The sequence below is a fragment of the Pinus tabuliformis genome, chromosome X, assembly GCF_031772625.1.
Source record: "Pinus tabuliformis cultivar Carrire ecotype Pingquan chromosome X, CPIR1, whole genome shotgun sequence".
NCBI classification, from domain to species: Eukaryota; Viridiplantae; Streptophyta; class Pinopsida; order Pinales; family Pinaceae; genus Pinus; species Pinus tabuliformis.
Window position 1 is genome coordinate 1,198,859,282 of NC_142308.1, and position 19,422 is coordinate 1,198,878,703.

Consider the following 19,422-nt stretch of genomic DNA (forward strand, 5'->3'; position numbering starts at 1 on the left):
TTGCTCTTGCACAATCTATCATTAAAGACAACCTTAGGCCATCTACCCTCTTCCATTTGCTCAATTTTTTTTAAATACCTTATGACTCGCACCATAGCAATTGCTTCAATAGGAGCAGTCCCTGTTTCACTTAACAAGATATCATAAGGAACTGCACTTTTAATCTTAAATTTGTTTGTAATCAAACGCTTCTGAATTTTCTCAATTTGTCTCCACTGCATGTCGGAGGTACTGCTAGCCCACAATTCACAACCATAGAGAATCACCAGAATCACTAGAAGCCCAAAAAGAGTTTGAGTGGTCTTCCAGTCCCATAACTCTGCCTCTCTACACCTATTTTGAAAAGCATAAAATGCTTTCCAACCCCCCAAAGTTCTTTTCTTTCTACAATCGTTCCAGCCTAGATTTTTGTTGAAGTCAATTCCGAGGTATTTGTAATCCGCAACTTCTTCCAGAATGTTGCCTTCAAAGTAGAACTTATGTTGGTTATGTTTTCTTTTCTTAGAGAAGACCACTACTTTCGTTTTGCTGATATTGACTTGCATCTCCACACTTCTACAAAAATGCTCAAGGGATAGTAAGTGCCCTTGCAAACCAAGAGCCGATTTAGCAATCAGAGTAAGGTCATCTGCATACAAAAGAAGCCTTATAACAGACTTGCACAAATAGATGCCATCACCCCCTTGCGAATTTAACCACTCCTCAAGCTTGTCGATATATAAACCAAAAAGGGTAGGAGACAGTGGGCAACCTTGCTTGACCTCGATATCGCTTCTAAAACTTTCATAAATGCTTGCTGAAGTTCTAATTTTGACTTTCACCTCTTCATACAGCCTATGCACAGTTGCTCTCAAATGTTTAGGAACCCCAAGTTCCTCCATTCTTTGCCAAAGTTTATCCCTAGGAACCGAGTCAAACGCTTTTCTGAAATCAACAAAGCAACAGAAGACTTCTTCCTTTTTCTCCCAAACTTTTTCAATGATGTGCCTTAAAGTTATGCAATGATCAACTGTGGAATGCTTAGGTCTAAAATCTGCTTGCCCTTTAGCACGCTTATCTCTTTCTTCTGCCCACTTGCTAATTTTGTTTTCTAGCATGCTTCCAAATAGCTTTGCAAACAAAGGGTTTATCATGATGGTCCTATAATTGGAGGGATTATTGACGTCGCCGCTCTTGAAAAGAGGTATTGCCAGACTAGTTGTCCAATCTGTGGGGAGCCCTTGTTGTATGATGTTGTTGAAGATTTTTGTAATGTGAGGTGCAAGAATCTTTGAGCCCCACTTTAGATATTCTGCTTGGAGTTCAGCTAAGTCTTTTGCTTTCCCAACACCCAACTTCTTGATACCCATCTCTACCTCTTGTACCGTGAAGAGTTTAGTATCCGTGTTGACCAAGGGGGGAGGGTCAACCTTGGGAACCTGCTCGTAAAGTTGTCTTGCATAGTCCAACCATTTAGAAGCTGTAATATTATTTCCAATTTGTATCTTTTTCGGTTGGAGCTCCTTCAAAAATAATTTGGGATTATTTTTCCCAAGGAAAATTAGTTCTTCCCTCCTTGAAACCATGAAATCAGTCTTTTTCTTGCTTAGTAAATGCTTGTAAGATTTGAGCTTTATGTTATCCTTGTTTGACTCTTTCCACATTCTCCTTGCCTTTTTGCATTCCTCGTCAAACCAAGCATTAACCGAAAAGCAATTTGTTTCAGACTTCTTAATTTTTGTTCTTTTGCACTTTGCAAGTGCGCATTGAATTAAATGTGTTAATTCGTGACTATGAAGGCTGTGAATTGTAATTTTCTCCTTCTCAAAGAGCCTCTCTAGCGTCATTTTGAAGGTATTACAATTTTCTGGGGTCAAAAGAATTCTGCCCTGTGGGAGATTTTGTTGGACATGCTGAATTTTTGACTCTAATTGTTTCTTTCCAATCCAAGAGAAACATGGGATGAACTAGCCTACATATCAATGTTTTGCCAAATGTAAAGAAATGGCTCTACCACGAATTCAGATTAAAAGCTTAATTGACGCGCATCAATCTTTGGACTGGGTCTGGTTTCACTTGACACAGTGCTACAGTACCTAGCTTTAAAGCCGAGCATTTTCACCATGTGGCTAGTCGACTCACGACATTATTTTACGGAGTTTACCACCTCTGCTTTAGAAGAGAACTAACATTTTAATTGATGCGAAGTTTGAGTGGGTCAGGCCACTATGAGGGCGGGCACCGTGTCCAGTTTCTTTCTGTGTTCAGGAAATTAGGTCGACTCCAAGTCAACAGCAGAAATGAATGCAGTCGTCAATTCCTGTAATGCACTGATGAATTCTTTTTATTTTAATTTTCTCTTACACAATTTTATTGTTGTTAAATTTATTTTTAGTTTCATTCACACAATTTCGTTGTTAAATGTATTTTTCATGTAAAAGGAAGTGGGTTAAGCCCAATAACTGAGAACTGGACTGTCATATTACATATTACTATTATATTTATGAGTTACAGATGTTCAATTTGTAATACAGACAGAACTTACAGTTGGATGACAGCAAGGTTTCTATGGATAGTTCGGGCAGCAAGGTTTCCATGGATAGTTCGGGTACAAGCAAGGTTTCCATGGATAGTTCAGGTACAATTTTTTTTATTTTTAAATTTGACTCTTAAAGGGTGCACTTCTAGACAAACATATACGTACAGTATACCTAGGGTTTCAGCCTTCCAAGGATGTAATTTTGCAGATTTGATATGTGTAATTTTGATCTTTCCATAAATAAATGTCTGAAGCAGATAATGGTGGTCGAATTTTCTTAATATTCTTACTGATTTTAATGTAGAGAATTTCTAGGGACAACTTTTAAGTCCTGTTTGTTTATTTTATGCAAATCTTCTAAACACAGATCCAATCCCCTTCAGTAATCTCCCTTTCAGTAAGCTCAGATTCAGACATAAGTAAAAAAAATCTATAATTTGGTGAAGGGTTTTGGCTTGGGAATAATTGAACAATTATTCTTAACTACTGAAACCTCTTACAAGGAAGAGAGACATCAACACATAATACTTATTCACAATTTTGACAGGAACCGCATATATATATATATATATTTTAAGACAAACATGTTGACAGATTTATACATTTAAATACCGGAATTAGTTACTTCTAGGGCCTGCAAGTTACTTCTATGGCCTGCAAGGTCCCAAAGGTTTAAAAACCGTGCTCTGATACCATAATGTAAAAGCCCTAAATTCAAAATACCAGAATATGTAATTTAAATAATTCATCTAATGAATACCAACCTGTCTGCTCTACTATAAATCTGTTCGCTCTGCTGAAATTCTTGTTCTGGTTGCGTTATCAAAACGGCCAAAACCTCCCTGCCGAACTGGGTACAACCTAGATACTCAATCTCAGAATGATTTCCAATCGAAGCAATCTGATCCCCAGGCCCAAAAACTCCAGTACAATCAAGACTCCTTCCTGTCTGTGCCTCTGTGTTAAAATTGTTCTCCTTCCTCCCTTCAATACTATGCTCCCAAGCAGCAAAAGATCCCCTTTTTAGTCCTACTCCCTTCTCCTTTTATTTCTTAGAACCACCGCTTATTTATCTTTCATTTCCTTGGCTGTGTGCCTCCTGTCTTATTACGTGGCTCCTTACTGTGAATTAAAGAGAGTCATGTTTTATTGACACTCATCACTTACATAGTGCTTTTATGTTTAATATTTATTTAATATTTTGTTATATTATACCTTTTAATGTTTAACCTTTAGTATAAAGTTCTTTTATAAAAATATAACTCCTTTTAAAACTTTAGTAATTTAAATTTAGAACCTTTGGATAATGTTCTATGGTTACTTATTATAATAATGACACATACTAGAATACATATTCCAGTATATTATTTTTTGTGAGTTAGATATTTATTTAATATCTTCAACAATTACATCATTTATCCTGTGCTTAAAATGTATTTATAATTTAATATGACTACTAGTGCAGTGTAGGCGATGCATGTGTAGCTATCATATGTATGCGAATAATTCACATTTCGTTTATACTGGTAGATGGGTCATTACAAATAACTAATCACTCTAGCGTGTTCTCCAACTGACCCTCAAGCCTCTTCTTATACTTTTCCTGTTGGTCTTTCAACGGCCGAGATTACATCTCTAATCAACGGCCAATATTAGATTTGGCTTGATCCAGCCTTTTGGAACCTTCTAACCCAGTTTTATATTAATACCCATTAATATTTTATTTTTCTTAAGTCAACTCCTTTAAAAATATTAATTATTTTAATATCTTCCAAACCGGGTAGAATCTGCGCAAACCATTTCTGGGTCTTGGAGATCTTATGTGCTTTAGCCTTCCACCAATTTTCATGGCTAGAGCACATCCGATGCTACCCCAAATCAATAATGGAAAAATCAGCAAGATAAAATGTATATGTATAATTATAATTCACAAAAAGCTAAGCTAAGGAGTGAGAGTAAACTCTCGTCTTTGCTTAGCCATCTTCAAGCTCTTAGATAGCAAATGAAAGAAATGAAATAGAATGTTTTTTAAAAGAGATTTAAATTTAGAATTACTCGGCTTGTGTACAAACTATGTTCCAAAAACCCCTGCAAAACCTCTTTGTAAGATAAGACTATGAAGGCTCAAAGAATGAATGAGAGCTCCTTTAAGAACGTATCAAGAATGGATTGGTCTCTCCAAAGTCTTCCCCTCACGCTTGATTTTGTGATCCCAACAAGATGTTCTCTCTACAAAACTTCAATAAAAAATTAGTTCCATATAGATTCAACAATAAACAATGATAATAAATTTTAGAGATTTATTTAAAAGCAACTAGAGCATTCTATACCTAGAACATACTTCTAAATCAAATATCAATCCAAGATAGATCTATATTAACAAATCTACAAAAGCATATGAAAACAAATTAGATCAAAGCATGAGTAAAAGAAATTATATCAATGATCAACAATTCATCAGACTCGAAAAGGAAGAACACCTCATGAATGAAACCCCAAAGTCTTTATTGATATTTCTGAAAGTGTACAAGGCAACAACACTTCCGCAAGCACAATAGCTAGTAACAATATGATACAAATGAAAGCTCAAGGCTCTCTCATATAGAACTATGGGAGCCAATCCCAATGTGGAAGTGATTAAACAAGTAGCATGAGGTGGAAATTCCAAAGAGAAATTTGAATTTGTTGAATAGAGCTCCAAAGCCAAGCGTAAAAATCGAATTCTGGTAAGTGGACATCATTTTCTTCTTCCCTTATGTGTCAAATTCGAATTTTATGATGGAATGACAAGTGTATATGCGTAGTAACCCACGTGGGCACAATTTCCCACAAAAATCTCCACCAAATATTCTCCCAAATGCTCTCAAATGTGCATTAACTTCACAAATTCGAATTTTCCAAGTAAACAACTTTCTCATTTAATGCAAAAAAATTGATTTTATTTGAGCACATGTCCTTTCCTTGATTTTAGGAGTCCACATCACCTTGGGACTTCATTTTAACTCCTCCATAATTTTCCACCTCATTTCCACAACATTTATCATGTGTGGATATTTATTTTTCTTTATTTATTTAATTTCTGGCTTAATTAATTGCCTGATTTCCCACTAAACTTAGGAAACGTGGGTTTTGAGGGTTCAAAACACATTTTTAACCACTCAAAGTGTCTCATAATAGAAAGTTGAGAGTGAAAGGTGCAAATTTTATTACTCATACCCCATACAACTTCTCTCGACATTACTTATTACATTACAAATACAATTTTATTAGCAATTTCTGTAGTTCGAAAAATCTAAAAATTTAAAAAATTACTACCTAAACCTAACCAAATTCCATGAAATTTTTTGTGTGATGTAGTATGGTAATATACATTGATTCTAGACACTAATATGTGTTAGGGGCTCAATCTTCAAACTGTCACCCCCAGCTTTGGGATAAAAAGTGAGTGAAAAACCCAGAAAATTATCCGCCTTTGAAAAAGAAGGGATAATTAACCAGATAAAAAAAATACTCCAAGGTGTATTCGTTTGTTGATCGAGTCCCAACATCCTAGGCCTGTTACATACTCAAAAATCATCATTACTAGTATCACTTATTACAATTCCCCGTAGGGTGTGGAATCTGGGTACAAGAAAGATGATGAGGAAATAGAAGTAGAGTAGAAAAACTCTGTTGACTGATAATATCGGATGGTGCAAGTGTCCTCCGAATCATTTTTGGGCATGAAGTTTCATATAATCATCAAGTGCCACTCTAGTGGTCAACATGTTCTAGCCACCAAATTTGGTGGAGAGGCTAGAATACATGGGATCTCCAAAACCCAGAACTCGTTTCCGGAAATTCTGCTTAGAAATGACTTAATTAGATTATAATCAGGTTTTAAATATTTCCTAAGTCTAAACTTAGGGAATATGGTTAATTAATCAGTATTAATTAAGTCAAGGCGAGAATCATCTAGAAACTCACACAGATCGATCCAAAGATAATCCTAGCCATCGATTATGTTTTAATCTTGGTTTTTGGTGCTCCAACGTAAGATTATAAGAGGAGGTTGATGTGGTGATGGAGAAGACACTTGAGCAGTTCGATTTCTTGGCAGATCGATTTCTAGAGTAGTAGCAGTCAGTTGTTGGAGAGAGTCAGAGATCGAAGCAACGAGAGAGGGGCAAAGACAGTGAGGTTGTAGGAGGCATTCCAGATCCAGCTAGTGCATTTGCAGAGAGGCAGGAGAGCCATAGAGAGGTTGACGCTGGGGTAGCGCAGCAGCCTCTAGAGGAAAGATCGATTTGCTAAGAGGGAGAGACGTCTTCAGTTCCAGAGGTCAGGAAGGAGTCCCAGAGTAACAAAGAAGCATCTTTCCAGTTAGTAGAAGGCAGAATGACTTCATCAAAGACCATTATGAGGCTAGACGTCCAGCAGGCAGCGCAGAGGCTAACGTAGAGGGTCAAATTTCTGAAGGCAAGTCATGTCAGGAGTTTGCCTGTGGGGTGAGGAAAATTCCTCACTAGATTTTTTGCAGTATTTTTCTCTGTAGGATTGTCAGATTTCGACATATAGTTGTACTCAAAATTTCTCACTGTTGCTTCATAATAAAACCCTCAGCTGCTGCACCGATTTTCCCAAGTTGGGTTTTTTCTGGAGACTTTTGTCCAAAATAATTGTGTTATTTTTTTGTGGCATAGCATTTCTCAGTTTCTAGCGCATTATTTTTCCACAGTATTTTAGTTGTGAAGGTTGCAGTGTATTTATTTCGATATTTGTCATAGCAAATAAATTGTTAATTAATTAACAATTAGGAGAAATAAAATCAATTGTTGCAATAGTATTCCGGTATTGGAATTTTCAAAATCTACTGTATTTTTCCATTTAGAACATTACACAAATTTTCCAAAATCTGAAGTAGAGAAAGGTGTTCGAATTATTCCTCTTTTAGATTGAGCCATTAAGAAGAGGAGGCCGAATTTTCATTATTGAGGAAGGTCGAATCTTATCTCTTGCTGCAAGAGGTGGAATTGGTGTTTCCTTGATCCAGTCATTCATCTATAACTCAAGAAATTTCCATCCCTCTTATTTCAGAAGGAGTAGGGGCTGATTCTTTGAAGAAATTGTGATCCTTAGAGCCAAATTTATTGAATTATCTAGGGGTCAAATTACTTTCTCAAAGGGGTGCCTCACATGGGCCAAATTTTCTTAGGCTTTAAATCACTCTTAGCGAGGCTGAGAACTGCCAGCACCAAGGGTCGATTTATATTAGGGAAAGGCCAAATTATTCTAACATTAAGTTTAGTATTCCAGGTGCCATCTACTCATCCAAGGACACAGAGCATCAGGGCCATTCATACTTCAGAAAAAGAGGCTGAATTTATTTTATTGATAGCATTGGGATTATGATCATTAGGAGGGAAAAGTTATTAAAATTTAGAGGGCCATCTCACTTCCTGAAGATTAAAGGCATTTCCAACAAGATTACGGTCACATTATCACTATTTGAAGAAGGTAGAATTTCATCCTATTAGATGTTGATTTCTACTTGGCACTAGTTGGACATTTTCGTCACCTTTAAGCTTACCAGTTATCAAATTCGAAAATGAATACAAGTGTTGAAGTTGATTGACCAGAAGGAAGTATTGATTTAATGTATGTTGAAGCAAGAATTTCCAAGCATTGTGATATCATAATTTAATAAAATAATTTTCCTCTTGTTGGGTGGAGCGATTTCCAAGTCCTGCTCTCAAATCTTGCTTGTAATCCTTGGAGTCCATTCTCAATAAAATCTAGATTCGCCCCAAATTCTTGGTTGGTGTTATTTCCATTATTATGTTCATGTATTGTTTGAAAATAGTTTGAGATATCTTTGCTAAAGGTGTTTCCACAATTTGCATGTTAATTGTTTGTAGAAAGGCATCAAAGAAGAAATTTCCAAATTGTTGAAAATTTGCTTGCATTTTTTGCTTGGTACATTTTAGTGGTATTAGAGCATGGCCTTGGCCAGTTGCAGTATCAACACATATGAACTAAGATAATTTTCAGAATGTGACCTATAGAAGGCACAAGTACAGGAACAAAGAGAGTTGCAAATAGATCGAGAGCCAAATTCACCCTTGCAAAAAGAAGTTCTCATTGTATCAAAGGAGGTTTATATGGGAGATTCAATCACCCCATTAAGTAAAGAGGAAGCAACATTTCAGAGCCTTTTGAAATCTCCAAATGAATTGGAAAAAGGGCAGAAGGAAATGGTTTAAGAAATGAGACAACAAAACCAGACCAAAGGCAACAATGGGGACTCATATGCTGGAGGAGTAGGAACATCTCATAATATTGCAATAACCAGTCCTCGAAGCCACCCTCAAATTTATAGTGGAGCATCTCGACCCACTAAGCCTAAATTTCTACTCGCCAGTCCAATAGAACCAACAGATCAAGAGGATATGCCATTGGGAGATTATTTTCAAGAATATCAATCCAAGGGTGTTAGTTTTTGGTTAACATGTTCTTTGCTTAGGGCAATTACTTCAATGTTCCACTTGAGCCCAATTTCAATTCCATTTCTTTTATTAGCAATTGCATAAACCATTATCACATTGACATTAATTGAAGTAAGAACATAAATAACATATGCATAAGACAAGCCAAGACAAGATAACACAGGAATTGGCTCAAGCCAGGGAAAAACCCTTGATCAATTCATCTTATTATCAAATATCAAACATTCAGCAGAGAGAAAGAATACAATCAAAGTCAATTGATTTGCCAGAATGATGACCAATATCACTGTCCATATGACAAAAAAGTAGCCTAGATAAATCTTCCATTCTACCTCAGACAACAGTAAACAAACTCTGCCCTAACCGATGATTAACAATACTCAAATCAGTCTACAAAATAGTTTCCAAAAGGAGGTCGGTCCTGGTTCAATTCGTGTGGCCTCCTTTACTGATTATAATGAACCCAAAACAATTCAATACTAGGCAGTCAAGCCTGGTCTATGTGATGATAAACTCTGCGGTCAAAGGTCTGCGATTAGGGGTTGTAGTCAAAGAGTCCAGATTGCCCAAATCATGTGCTAAAAGTTGCGGCTTTCCTTCCTAGGCAAGTTGCTCCAACAAACAAGAGGGTAAAGGCCTGCGGCCTAGCTGAATTAGTCTCCTAGTGTTGTGGCCCACCTGAGGAAAAGAGATCCCACAAAAAACAGTCCCAACACACCTTCTGAACTACCCTAAAGCCTGCGGTAGCCTATCTAAAGCTTCTCGGTCCTACAAAAGACAAGTAGATTCACCCAATATAGACCCAAGCTCCATGTCTTGCCTCCTTCCCTACTTGGTTTTCTCAGAGATGCATTGTCTATGGAATAATGCACATAGGATGTGTCTATTGTGGTTGGAGGTCACCTCTATTTATATAAGATGGAGAGGGGTTCAACTTGACAAATTAACCCCAAGCCAACCTCGATAAATTACACGTGTGGGCTTGCTTTCAAAAATATATTTTTCCTTCTCAAAATTTAGTGATCTTTAGGTCGATTTTGGTCCTTTCGAAAAGAGGAATTTAATGCAAAATTTATCTCCATCAACTTAGCTGTCCAAAGTGGAATTTGGCCCTAGTTTCCAATTTTAACACTCCCTCTCAACTAGGGAGAATCCCATATGCCAATAACTTGAACATGTCATCTTGTCATCATGAACCATCTCTACATCCCATCTCAACTTTGTTAAACAATGATATCGATAATGAAATAGAATTGATCGAGAGTGAGTGACAAGACCTTACCACTTTCCACTGATAAATGTTAGTCGATATAACCAAGGGGAGAACCCCAATCAGACTTGATCCCAACTGATCAAGTTGTTGAACATCATGCATCCTAGACATGGGAATAGGACAGTACATGATGCGTCCATCTATACTGATATGGTCCCTATCCTCTTTTCCCAACTGATTAGCCTAATGAGAGATACTTCCTATGAGTCCCAGGCTACATGGGTATAATGTATATTGGGGCATCCGCAGGAGAAGGTGAACCACTCATCCTGCCCATATGCCATAGGATAAAGTGAACCACTCATCCTATGCATATATCATCAACCATAGGGTAAGGTGAACTACTCACCCTACACACATGTCAACCACTATAGGGGAAGGTGAACCACTCACCCTATGTCATAATGGGGTATCACAGGGGAAGGTAAACCACTCACCCTGTACACAACGTACGTATAGGGGAAGGTGAACCACTCACCCTATACACAACGTACCTATAGGGGAAGGTGAACCACTCACCTTGTGTCATAATGGGGTATCACAGGGGAAAGTGAACCACTCACCCTGTACACAATGTACCTATAGGGGAAGGTGAATCACTCACCCTGTTAGAAAATCAGAAAGGCAGAAAGATTTTCTTATTCTTGATAATTACTTGTGATGTTTCTTATTATTATGATTCTTTATATCTTATTTCTTTTAGTTCATCAAGTAATTACCAAAGCAGCAACACATAAAACTATAGACACTAGATGTAGGCACATCCCAGGGAAAAATCCCCCCTCGAGGGGAAAACCCAGTTAAGATAATTCTTCCTTTCAATAGTATTCTTTGAGACTCTTCACCCTAGACCAAGACCAGATCTTCCCTCTAAGCTTAGTCATTGATTAGGGACTTAATCTTGGTCGTTGAAGACTCAGCAAGAAAAGTATAAGAGGAGGCTTGAGGGTCAGTTGGAGATATACCAAGATTGATTAGTCAGTTCGATTTTCTGAAGCGGGGCTTGCTGAGAAAATTCGAATAAGTGATATGTTGCAGTCAGTACATAGAAGAGAGGCAGAGATAGTGCTTGAGGGTCAGCACAGTGACTGAAGAGGCTGACGCAGAGGCAATCAGAGCTACGCAGAGGCAGCAAGAGCCACGCAGAGGCAGCTAGAGATTGTGTAGAGGTTGAGAGGCCTGCGTGGGTGACGTAAAAGACTAGAGAGTTGACGCAGAGAGGTAGAAGGCTGATGCAGAGGGTTCAGGAGCTACGCTGAGGCTAGCAGGGCTGATGCAGAGCCTAGGAGAAGCCCCAGAAGGATTTTTCGTGGGGCAGACAAGCTGAATATTTGTCTTCAAGAAGAGGTATTACTACCATGTAACAATCTCTGTCAAGTCAGCCAGTTCGGCACCCTAGTTGTACTCAAGAAATTTTCTTAATAATAAAACCCTCAGAACTGTTGCACCAGTTTTCCCTCATTGGGTTTTTCTAGGGACGATTTTCCAAAACTAACAGTGTCCCTTGTGTGCTTGTCTAGTATTTTAGTTGGTGATCTGTATATGAGTTAAGGCTGCATTTGTGTTTATTTTCAGTATTTATATGTATAAATAACTTGTTAATGGAATAAACAAGTAGGTGAAATAAACCAGATAATGCAATAGGGATTTCTAATGGGTCACATTTAGAAATTTCAACATGGTATTAGATCATTGTAGATCACAGGAGAACTGAAGGCACTAGCAATATCAGAAATTTGCAGCAGTAGCAGCTGTCCCGAGAGACAGAGTTGCTTCTAAGTAGAAGGCAACAGAGAAGGAGTGACGCAGAGGGCTTGCATCATCATTTCGAGCCAGAGAGAGGGCCAACACAGAGGTAGAGAGAGGCAGAAGAGGCTCATGAAGAGCCACATCATCCTACTCAACCAGGTAGCCTTGACACAGTTGGCCAGAGGAGTGATTCAGCCTTTGAGGGATTGCGCAAAGCTAGAAGGCTCAGTTTCTTCAGTTGCTGGGGCCTAGGGAGCTGTGGGCAAATTGTGGCACTGGTGGGGTGTTGTTTCTGTCGGAGCAGAATAGTACCTAACGGAACAGAATCAAGGTAGAGGGAGTTGTTGCCTTGACGGATTTTTAGCCAAAAATCCAGATCCAAGTTGGAGTTGCAAAGAGGATTGGAGAGGAGCGGTCAACATTTGGCGGGAAGATTTCTAGCAGGGAAATCAAGACTTAAAGGGAGATTTCCAAGAGGGAAGTCGAAACTCAGAGGGAGTCCAGAAGAGGAACAGAGATGGTAGTAAATGGACTGAGGGATCAAGACAAGTTAGACGGGGCTTCCAACTTTTTCATCTGGAAGGCCAAGATCCTGTCAGTCCCGGATAGACATCACATCAAGGGCTTCGCGTTGAGAACCGTGGTTATCCTAGTAGACCCAACTGATAATGAGAAGTATGAGGATGCAATGGCGAGGGAAAAGTGCATAATCCTTGATGGGGTCAAGGATCATGTCATACCACATATCGCCGAAAAGAACACGGCAAAGGAGATGTGGGATATTTTGATGACATTGTATCAGGGCACTTCCGTGCACCGGAAATGCTATTGGAGAATCAGCTGCGGCGTATCAGATGCAGAATGGGAAGAAGATAGATTTATACCTCCTCAGGTTGCAGGAGATTCGTGACCAACTTACTTCCATAGGGGCCACGTCGAATCAGGTGTTCATGGTGAGGACTGCCCTGAATGCAGTATCCGAGGAGTGGGAGACATTTGTCCAAGGCTTTTTGGGCAGAGCTACTCTTTCAAGATGGGAAGATATGTGGGAAACTCTTCACCAAGAAGAGATCAAACGGTTAACCAAGGCGGGGAGTAGTGGAAAGGGAAGTCGAATCAACAAAGAGGAGGAGGAGGATGCGGCTCTGGCATCTGTGGGATAGCGGGCGAAGAGGAAGAAGAAGGATATCTCCAAGGTGAAGTGCTTCCATTGTGGGGAGCTGGGTCATTATGCAACCCAGTGTCCCAAGAAGAAGAATAAGGGAGAGGCTTTTGACTCCAAGGCAGCTCCGACTAAGGCGGAGAAAGAAGTCGAGGCTGATGACGATTATGCCATGAGTGCTCATGCACCTCTAGAGAAGAGGTGGGGTGACATCGAGTTGTATTTAGGAGGACTACAGAAGATGAGGGGAAGGATCCTTGAGGTGCCCAAACTCTTGGATCATATCCGACTACGAGAGCCCTTAAGGACAGTAGCAGGATGACGGATTTCGGGAAGAAGAAAGATGTGATGGAGCAACAAGGCAGTGCTAGAGTGCAGAGGTTTGTAGCAGTGCAGTGGGGGTTGCAGCAGTGCAAAGAGGCATAAAGGTGTTTTGCAGTAGTGCGAGAGGCACAGAGGTGGTTGCAGCAATGAGAGAGGCACATAGGTGTTTGCAGCAGTGCAGAGACAGTAGAGGGAGCACATCATAGTAGCAGAAGTAGCTTTAGTATCAAGAGGCTTCTGGACTAACAAGGATGTCAGTATTTGGGTAGATCAGCTACTTACTTCTCGGTAACTGAGTTGCAGTGCAACAGTTAGCAGTGGCAGTGCTATGGGCAACATGGGCAGCATGTTGAGAGAGAGTTGCAGTACAAATGTAGCAGTGGCAGTGGTAGAGCCATGGGCAACAGTACAGGAAGCAGCAGTCCACTGAATGTAGGGCAAGAGGCCTAGCATCAACACAAGTACTGACGCTGGAGGATCAGTGTGATGTTCAGTGGTGGAGCATTACTAGAGCACATTCCTCGCTAAGAGAGAGTGTTGATTTGTGGTAGCATCGGATGTGATCTAGCCATGAAAATTGGTGGAGAGGCTAAAGGACGTCATATCTCCAAGACCTAGAAATGGTTTGGGGAAATTCCACCCGATTAGAGAGATATTAAAATAATTAATATTTTTAATGGAGTTTCTAAGTTTAAACATAGGAAAATTAAAATATTAATGGGTATTAACATAAAATTGGGTGAGAATGTTCTAAATTACATGGATCAAGCCAAATCTAATCTTAGTTGTTGATTAGGGACTTAATCTCGGCCATTAAAGACTCAACAGGGAAAGTATAAGAGGACGCTTGAGGGTCAATTGGAGATACACCAAGATTGATCAGTCAATTCGATTTTCTGGAGCGGGGCTTGCTAAGAAAATTCGAACAAGTGATCTATTGCAGCAAGGAGCAGTCAGTACATAGCAGAGAGGCAAAGATAGTTTCTGAGGGTCAGAGCAATGACTGAAGAGGCTGACGCAGAGGTAGCAGGAGCCACACAGAGGCAGCTAGAGACTACGCAGAGGCTGAGGGGCTTGCGTGGGTGATGCAGAAGGCTAGAGAGCTGACATAGAGAGGTAAAAGGCTGACGCAGAGGGTTTAGGAGCTACGTTGAGGCTAGCAGGGATGACGCAGAGGCTAAGAGAAGCACTGGAAGGATTTTTCGTGGGGCAGACTAGTTGAATATCTGTTTCCGAGAAGAGGTATTACTGCTGTGTAACAATATCTATTGGGTTAGCTAGTTCGGCACCCTATTTGTACTCAAGAAATCTGCTTAATAATAAAACCCTCAGAACTAATGCACCGGTTTTCCTGCATTGGGTTTTTTCGGGGATGATTGTCCAAAAATAACGGTGTCCCTTATGTGTTTGTCTAGTTTTTCAGTTGCTGGTCTGTATATGAGTTAAGGTTGCATTTGTGTTTATTTTCAGTATTTATATGTATAAATAACTTATTAATGGAATAAACAAGTAGGTGAAATAAACCAGATAATGCAGTAGGGATTTCTAATGGATCACATTTAGAAATTTCAACATTATAGGTACCATCAAGCTTACTTGCTAACCATCAATCCAGAAATTCAGGTGTGTATCCAAAACAGATCTTAATAACCAACACCACCTTTTTCAACTTCGGGGTCAAGATATCAACACAAAGTGTCGACCAAATGTCCGCCCAGATAATGCTTCACTCACAAAGCCTCAACACCTCTTGATCCAGTAGATCAAGAATGTACAACGTCTCCCAATCAAATTGATTGGTAACCAGCATGCTATTAAATCCTACGAGAGATTCACTTGTACAAACACAACCCCAATGAATAATATACTTTCAAATTTACATAATCAAAATACAAACCTCTAGGATCTTCCAGACAACTTGATGTTGCTTCTCAATTTTATTTATTTATTTTTAGTAGGACTATCAACTGAATCTTTGATAGAAGACTCCTCAATTATATATTTTCATTTCCTACTTCTCATGTAGCAACATATCCTCCAAAATTCATTAATCAAAACCAAGCTATGCCCTCCCTCTCAACCAAGAAGAATTCCTTTATCCATACTCCCTCTTAACCTTAGGGAGATCTCTTCTATGCAGGCTTCCTCTGGGAGATCAACTTCTTTTTGACATCGGAAAATCTTTCACAGCTTCCAACCATTTCATCAGAGTTATTATCATCCTCATCATGCTTATCACATCAACGAGCATCTTTACCATATTGAATATTGTGTACCTGCACAACTAAAATAGCAAGTACAACCAAATATATAGAAGCATGCAGTTAGCTATATCAGAATCACAAAAGCATTTCAACTTATAACAATTACAAAGAAATGCTGGTTGGATATACTCTATAACATTGTAAGTAAATTTTGATGTTATTATTCTTGTTGCTGCACACTGCTAAAATTAGGGCGAGTTGCTGCATAATCGAAATGTGGAATTGAGCATGTTTTAGCTAATTTAATGTATAGGCCAATGTTATATGAATGAAATGTCTTGGATATTATTTGTATCAATAAGCTTGCATCGTTTTCTTTGAAGTATAAATGCTTGAAGGCCACTTTTCTTTCCTTTCTCTCAACATTGGATGAAGTTGACTTTCTGGGCCTCCTTGATCAAGAAACCAAGTTCTTACTCATCACCATCCTTGACTCCATATCCCCAAGTGAATTAGGCATTGGTCGCTTATAGTGGTGATCATTTTAACCCTCTTTTTAACATTTTCCCCTTTTTCCCCAAGTCTGGCCCCATTAGGTCACCTAGGGCATCAATTTCCCGAGAATTGACCTAAGGAAAAACTTTGATCTCCTACAGACTACTGTGTTGGTGGGTACCCTCCCAATCCTCCAAATTTGAGGCAATTCTAATAGTGGAATCTCCGGTAATCACAAGCCCTAGCTCTAGGATCGAATTTCGCCTAGGCATCCCCAAGGCTAGACCTCACTAGGATCAATTCAACCTTTTGAAGTAAATATTCTTGTTTGTCTTGTCCCCTCACCTTGTTCAGGATAGGAGCATCATTGGTTGTTGCATTCCATCCCTGAACCTCAGTTGGGTCCACTTGGCTCCGTGTGGTCCCACTTCTCAATAAAGATTATTTGTCAACGACCATTTGGGAATCCAAGTTCCCCGAGGATTATAGGGATTAAAAACCTCGTCTATAAGCCTATCCTTTATCCCTCAACCCTCTAATCCTCACCCTTTACCCCTGGTGGACCAAGTCCCTTGCTTAAAGAACAAGCAAGTTCCATTCTTCACTCCATCCTTGGTAAACAATTTTCAGGGTCACTTCCCACGTATCCATTGACTTATACCTTACAAGTGATCCCTACACTACGGGGACTCCTCCCATCAGTGAAAGTCCATAAAGAGTAGGGAGACTTAGTTGTGCTGACAGTGGGCTAAGCCTCCACCATTGCCCTTAACCTAGCAGTTGCCCTCTTAGGAACCCCTTTAGGTCCCCTACTGGTTTGAGTGGTAACACTGCCCAAAGTGGAATTTGACCGTAGTTTCATATTTTAAAATTTAACATTTAATTGAGTAATGTTGTCATGAGCATGATTAAAGAAAAGGGATCTCCTCCTTTGGAAAGATGCATGAAGGCATGGTTCACATATTGACTAGATGAAATCAACATAATGTTCTCATATGGAATATGAGGTGTTTGAAAAAGATGAAGAAACTATGGATGAAAGTTCCTGGCGAGCAATATGTGAAGAAAGAAAGAAGAGATAGTGAAAGATGCAACTAGGGTCACATAGAAAAGGAAATCAACATTCGATGACTATAAGAATTGGTCATGACATCTCCATAGAGAAGGTGTTGTTGCACAGAGTGTCTAGGCACCGCGACAACGCTCAGAGTAAGGGCTGTCACTCTTAAATCCTTACTCACTCCGTTTAGACTCTCTCCTAGACAAGTCAAGGGGGGTAGTCCCTAGGTAAATGGATGAGGATAGCCTGTGAAAAATAGACTCTAGGAGATTTTAATGATGGACAACTTGATGAATTTAAATGATTAAATCAGATTGATAGATTAAACGCCAATGTAGACAAGACACGACCACAAGATAGAAACAATTATAGACCAGTGCCTTCGATATTTGAATTAACCATCAATAAAACAAGCTATCCAGAACGATTTTCAATATGTGACGAAAAGTGACAATCATAAATAATCCACAAAAACGCCCAACACTGCATCACGCGAGATATTTCAGATTTAAGACGATTATCGTTAATGACCAAGATCTAGATTCAATTAGCCTTTTTCAACAACCAAATATGATTAAAATGTTTGTCGCACCTTGACCATAGGAAAATCATAAAAAATGCATTTAATGACCAAATGACACTAAGGAACTTTAGGTTAAATTTTTTTTAATTATTCCTTAGGAATTTAATTTAATCAAAGGGTTAAAAAACTAGAATTTTTAATGTGCATTTTTGGCGCCGTTGTCGGGGACATTTTATTCTCGGCATTTCAACGACATTTCCTCATCATCTCATCTTTTCCACCATTCATTAGCCTGTCAAGTGGCATAACATTTCCTGGCGTTATTTGATCTTTTCATCGCCCTATCTTTCGTCATCTCGTTAATATTTTCATCTGCACCTTTAGCACCTGGACTTCTCGGTTTGTTTCTTGTTTGGGTGGCGACTCCATTTCTTTTCATTTATTTTTCTAAGACAAGAAGCCCTCCCTTATATTCGGTTGTTTGTTGCCTTTTGGATCCTAGAGTTAGTTTCATGTTCAAGTGGCGACTCCACTTCTTTCATTTCTACAAGAATTTTTACTCGAAGCTCGCTTCTTGTGAATCTCTTGATTTTCTTGAGCAGAGGTCTCTTTCTATCATCCATTTGGTCCCTCGTTATTCATCATGGATTCTTCGTTTACCCCGTGTCATTTTATTGATGTTCTACATGATATTTCGGAAGTGGCCATTCATAAATTGTCTTTGTTCTCGGGTGGTGATTCAGTCGCTGTTAGAAAGCATCTATGCAGGTTTTCTCGTAGAATGCTCATATATTGTAGTTCTCCCCAGTATGATCACTAAGATGTCACAATGCATCTATTTGCCTTTTCTTTAGAGGGTGATGCTTTGAATTGGTTTGATTATTGTCTTGAAGATTCTTTCGCTTCTTTACAAGACATCGTCAATGCTTTTAAAGATAGATATGGTTATCAAGATAGCTGCTTTGTGCCCCTAAAATTATGCAACAGGATGAAAGTGATCTTGTAAATGATCGAGTTGTCGATGAAAGATTTCAAGACAATTCTCCATATCAGAATGTGCCATCCACCTGTACCATTGCAGATCAAATCCATGATAGTGGAAAAGCAGGAACAAGTTATCAAATCAGTGTTGACAATGAAAGAGAAAATGAGAAGCAAATTATAGAAGAACGAATGCGGCTGGTAAAAAATATGGAGCTTAATCAAGAAAAATTTGTAACTGATTACGTCAAGGATATGAGAACTTTATACACCCACCTAGAAAAGTGAGATAAGGAGATGGAAACCATGAAAGCTAATCATGACAGGGAAATTAATTCTATGCAAAACAAGTTATTAACTATGGATGAAAAAATGACTATCATGACATTCAATTATAATAATCAGTTGGCTACCATGCAGGCAAATCATAAGAAAGAGATAAACTATATGCAAAATTGTTTCATGGGCATGAAAGAACAAAATGAAAAAGTAATAAAAGATGTGGAAGCTGGCCAGATATGCCTTTAGAATAAGTTATTGACCATGGAGGAAAACCATGCCAGGGAAGTCAATGTTATGAAGGTTGAACACTCTAACCAGATGGATGCCATAACAATATAGGTACAGAAATTTCAACAGCGGTCAGAG

The 19,422-nt window shown here is 39.0% G+C and overlaps 1 protein-coding gene across 2 annotated transcripts in view; it reads left to right on the plus strand.

The window, feature by feature from the left end:
* Positions 1-1,978: 1,978 nt before the first annotated feature.
* LOC149144263 (aminopeptidase M1-like) overlaps positions 1,979-19,422 on the plus strand; it is a 126,639-nt gene continuing 109,195 nt past the window's right edge. For both annotated transcript variants that reach the window (XM_089447601.1, XM_089447602.1), the window contains exons 1-2: positions 1,979-2,301; positions 2,527-2,617. In XM_089447601.1, the coding sequence (XP_089303727.1) occupies positions 2,284-2,301; positions 2,527-2,617 (109 nt within the window). In that variant the 5' untranslated portion in view covers positions 1,979-2,283. The remainder of the gene's footprint in view (positions 2,302-2,526; positions 2,618-19,422) is intronic.